The following is a 5,363-nucleotide window of genomic DNA, read 5'->3' on the forward strand; positions in this document are numbered from 1 at the left end:
TAAAATAATTGCGGAGGCCCTGACGGCTGACGCACAGTAATGGATCGTCGCCCTCGTCAGCCGAATCCTGGTAGATCGTAGCATTTATACTACCGTCTTCAACTGTTAGCTTGAATCTTGAGCCTATCTTGATTCTTTTATTTCATTTTTTTCACACCACAGCATAAATCTTGGTTTGGTCCTGTGCCACCAGAAAACCAAGAATCGAGATGGGATATCCTGTGCTGAGATCTGGACAAGAGCTAATCCTGGCCCTTGGGTGCCTCGAGGGGGCAATACGTGCGTAGCTGTGCTGGGAGGAGCCCATAGTTGAGAAGCCGCGAAGAAGATGATGACTGGCAAGTGGGGCCCTTGACGGAACGGCCATAGCGCGCGGCGAAAAGCCGCGAAGAATATCCGGGGCCCGGCACCCACGGACCCACCAGCGGTCCACCAAGATCCCGTTGGTGGTCCAAAAAAGAATCGCTCAACTCGGCACGGGATATTCCATGCGAGCTTGGGAACATTCCCGTCGCCATGGATTGGAATCGCTGCTATGACAAGTGCCGACTCCTCTGCTGCCAAGTATTGTACTAGTGTACGAGTTTGGATATTCGTTGCTTCGGCAAAATCTTCGCTCTGCTCTATACGAGCCACCAACGTATTGATCATGTATTTTTTTTGCCCTTTTTCCTTGCAAATCTTGAATCTATTCTTTAGATTTAGGCTTTCAAATTTAGCTACACTTGAGATACTTTAACTTTTTTAAAAAAATATATGTTGTTCATATCCGGTGAACGGGTATATATATCTGCAACACCACAACTCATATAATTCATGCAATCTCCCACACATGCAATATGTTGTTAGACTTAAGATAAATCTAAATCTAGATAGCATACATTTTTGGAAGGGGGTATATACTCGAGTGAAAACACGGGCAGCATCAGCTAAAAAATAAACAACACCAAAAGTATTTTTTTAACTAGTACAAAACAATTGTGGTCTGCAGGGCGCGTACCACTCTTCTTTTTTCATCTTTAATCACAAAAACAGAGAGCAAAATGCTGGATCATATTATCGTATTCAAGCTAGCACGAAGAAGGAGCTCCCAGATTCACGTGTGTACGTCTGACTGTCTGTACCTCCGGACGTAATAATCAGCTAAAATTAGAAGCCGAGTTGGCGACCGACCGACCGACGGCGTTTCATTAGGCAGAGGCGGTATGCGACGACGACGACAACACGGCCGGCGAGCCAGAGCAGGCGTCCCCGCTGCGCCGCGCGCCGGAGCAGCTGCTCGACTGCCTCTCCGGACGCGGTCGCGGTCGCGGTCGCGGTGCGGGCGTCAACGTCGTCGCCACCGGCGCGTACACCTTGTCGGCGGCTGTTGTCGTCGTTCCCGACGCGTCGCCGGCTAGGTGCACCTGCTGCGGCTGCGCTGCGGCTGCCGCAGCGACAGCGACAGCGGCAGCGTACTCCGGCGGTGGCACCCAGATGCCCCCCACCACGACGAACTGCGGTGCGGCCGGCGGAGCAACGACGCTGGTGCCGCCGCTCTGGACCGCCGCCGCCGCCGAGTTCGGCCGCCGAGTGTGGAGACGATACTTCTGAGGCCCGCCCAAGATGTTCAAAATGAAGGGCGAAGTGAGAACCTGCAAAAAAAAATATCCCACTCTTTTTTTAGAGGCAGTTCCTGACCTGCAAATGGCTCTTGACCTCGTCGTTGGTGAGGCCGTCGACATTCATGAGCTCCCGTATCTGCTTGGGCGTCGCCACTGCATGAATGTATGCGCATACGTTAGCATCTTCAGATCACAATTGGTTAGATTAATTGTTATTATTAATTAGACTAATCGTACACAGCGACACAAGTTTTCTGTGATGGGGTGGTAGGAATGGATAAGGGTGAGCAAGGCAACAAACCGTGGGACCCGCCGAGCTGCTGCAGCGCCTGTAGGAACCGGCGGTGGAGCTCCGGGGCCCAGCACCGCCGCGCCTTCCGGCTGGGCGCCTGCGACTGCGAGGACAGCTGAGCCTCCTTGTCGTTGCCGCCTTTGTTGCTGCTGGCCTTATTGTTCTCGGCCGTGTCGGTGTCCGTGTCGGTGGCGCCGGCCCTGTCGCAGCTGTCCCCGACCACGGCCGAGCTCGCCGCGGCGGGCAGCGGCAGCTCCAGCTCGGCGCGCTGCTTCTCCTCCTTGTCCTTCTTCTTCTTCTCCTTCTCGAACGGCTGGAACGCGCCCCCGGGCTTCCTGCAGGCGTTGAGCGCCACCGGCCTGCACGGCAGCAGCAGCTCATCCTGGTGCTGCGGCGGGGACGCGGAGGGCTGTTGTTGGTTACTCCAGAGCTGCACGGACTGCAGCCAGTCCGGCATCGCCTTCTTCGTTTCCGGATGTGGCAACGGCCTGCTGCTGCTGGCTGCTGCCGTCTCCAGATCGCCCACCGCCTCGCCGTCCTTGTCGGCATCGACGACGTCGTTGGCCGTGGCGGCGGAACCACGGCGGTGTTCAAGGTAGTGGGCGCTGTCGTGCTCGTCCTGGTAATGGGGCTGGGAGGAGGACGACGAGAGGGTTGTGGGCTTGAGCGGCATGAACTCCTCCAGTACGGGGCCGCCGTGGTCGCTCACCGTCTCCTCGCTGCCGACGACGACGCTGTCCATGTGACTCCTCATCCCCTCGATAGCTGCGCACACCACGTATACAAACTGTTACTATATGGATTATGGAATGATAATGGACAGACGACGACGCAACAGATGAGAGCGGGCACTCACTCTGTGTGACGAGGTCGAGGCAGAGGGGAAGCTCGCGCTGGAACACCTGGATCTTGCGTCGCTCCTCCTCCAGCGCCAGCAGGTAGTCGCGGAAGCGGCGGCGGCGGTCGGCGTGCAGGGGTGGCGGCGGCGGCGGGTCCATCTCCATGCGCCGTGCCGCGGTGCCGGTGCTGCGCCGTGCCGGTAGAAGATGACGAGAGAGAGGGAGGCAGAGGCGCGGGAGGGGAAAAGGGAATGGGGAATCGAGGTCGAGGCGTCGCGTAGGAAGCGAATCTTTTTCTCACTTATTCTCTCTCAAAAAAAACTCGGCCGGGGAGGGAAAGACTGCCCTCCCGGTATTAAATTAAGAAGAGACCGAAACAATGGTTTCGGCCGAAAAAATCCCCGAACCCTGCCTCCCATCACTAACGGGCCGGCGTCAACTGTCCACTCTGCAACGGCCCAACCGGAGGGTGGCGCACAGGACATCGTAACCCGAGAGCGGATGAGACACAGCGAGGGGATTTTTTTAACCAAGCCTGAAAATTCGCTCCCGAGGGGAATCGAACCCAGGACTTGGAGGTGCTACTCGGAAGTCCTTAACCACTAGGCTAGAGGCACTTTCGCCACTTATTCTCTCTCACGCGCACGACGCCAGCAAGACAGAAAAAAAAAGAGATAAGGCCTGCGAATATTCGGTGGGATTCCAGTTCCGCTGCCGCACCGCCGTGGGCCCCACCGGGGCAAGCAGACAACGACGCGAGGGAAGATTCCGGAGAAATCCCCTTCTCTCTCGTACACTATCCTCCCTAGAATATACTCAACGTAATATTCATACAAGTTTATACGATGGAAAATATACTTTGTGCATATAAAACTTGGTTATATTCTGTTTGTAATAGATACCGTATATATTTGTAATAGATACTCGACGTTGGCCTAGAGTCCATATACAAGTTTATACGACGACGAGTCTTGAAAAGCGAAACATAGAACCAAGAGTCTAACTATAGTCCGTATAATGGTTGGTACTAGAAACCCTCCTACAAGGTTATACAGTGTGTTGAAATTAAGAAGGTTTAGGGCTTCTTTGGATTACAGGAATTTTGAAGGAATAATGCTGGAATAGGAAAGTTTCCTATCCTATAGTTTGGCTGGCATGATGCACCAATTATATTCCATAGGATTTTATCTCTTTATGTGTTGATTCCATAGGATTTCTAACATTCACTCAGAGCTCTTGGAAAAATTCCTACACGCGAAGCACGAGAAGTGGAATGCTAATGCTAGCAACTAATGGTCCATTATGGCTTGTCCTACCCAAATTTAAATAGAGAAAAACACATACAAAGCACCCATTTGATATTGTTTTTATCCAAGCTTGACATTCATGCAAAATGAACCCTTCGTTTTTTCCTTGCCCCAACCAAACAACCTTCCACTCAATATTACTACGTTTTTCAATCCTCTGATTTGCACATACAATCCTACGTTTTTCCTATTCCTATATTTTTCAATTCCTGTAATCCAAAGAAGCCCTTAATGTTGCATTGGCTAATATATACTCAATCCGTTCACAAATATACAACGCTATTGACTTTTTCTAATACTTCGACTGTTTATTCAAATATTTATTCAAAAATATAAACATTTAAGTCACGTTAAAACAATATTAAATGATAAACAAATTATAACAAAATAAATAATAACTCATGGTTTTTTTTGAATAAAATGAGCTATTGAAGTTTTTTTTTTAAAAAATCAATGACATCATATATATATATATATATATATAGTTTATGTATTTAGAGCCCTAGGTTCTTTCTAACTAGAAAGAGCCCTGATCTAACGTTGCTTCTTGTTAATGACGAAGACAGTCTAGCTAGACCGGGCTTTGGCATGCCACGACCCAGCAGGAATCAACCCAAAAGGTCAGGACGTGGCGGCGTGGAGCATCAGAAGCCATTAGCCCCTCGGCCACCAAAAAAACCGTAACCAGTCGTGTCTCTCGCCCCCAGCCGTTGCCCCCGCCGTCGCGCCGCGGCAGCTGTGCCACACACCTCGCCCTTGCAATCGCTGCGCCCCTGCCATGGCGGATTCACCCCATCTCCTGTCGCCTCAGCCTGCGCCGCCATCTCTCCTGCTCTCCTCCGCCTCTCCGACTCGGAGCTCTTCTTCGGGTAGCGGAGGACAACACAGAGTCATGGATTCGTGACCCATCAACTCCCCTCCCGGTAGATTCGTCGAGGAGGACGCTCGCCATGACCCCATCTCGACGCTCGCCGTGGCCGCGGCCCCACCTCAGCGCTAGGCAGCGGCGCCTCTGCGCTTGGCGGCGGACACTCCCGTCTATCAGTGGCGGCTCCATCCCCGTGACTACGTTCAACCGCCACATTCCCATCCCGCTACAACGGCGAGGTCTCAAGCAACCGCCGCCGACGACGCATCGGGAAGGAGCCAACGATTGACCCATCGCCAGATCCCCTTTCGTTTTTCCTTCACCCAAGGTATGGATCCGGTCTATTATCATGTAAATCTAATCCGCACTTGATTAAGTTTAATCTTATCCATGGATCTAGAGAACCACAAATTTTGTGTTTATATCTGTTAGGTTTAGATTAATATATATGTG

At 51.9% G+C, this 5,363-nt stretch overlaps 1 protein-coding gene across 1 annotated transcript; it reads right to left on the bottom strand.

Moving 5' to 3' along the window:
• Positions 1–938: 938 nt before the first annotated feature.
• Positions 939–2,971, bottom strand: LOC100216751 (uncharacterized). Its single transcript, NM_001143154.1, is given in 4 exon segments — positions 939–1,589; positions 1,681–1,757; positions 1,906–2,661; positions 2,753–2,971. Coding segments are annotated over 4 exon segments (1,380 nt in total). The 5' UTR covers positions 2,901–2,971; the 3' UTR covers positions 939–1,190.
• Between the last annotated feature and the right edge of the window lie 2,392 nt (positions 2,972–5,363).

The sequence above is a fragment of the Zea mays genome, chromosome 10, assembly GCF_902167145.1.
Source record: "Zea mays cultivar B73 chromosome 10, Zm-B73-REFERENCE-NAM-5.0, whole genome shotgun sequence".
In the NCBI taxonomy this organism is placed as follows: Eukaryota; Viridiplantae; Streptophyta; class Magnoliopsida; order Poales; family Poaceae; genus Zea; species Zea mays.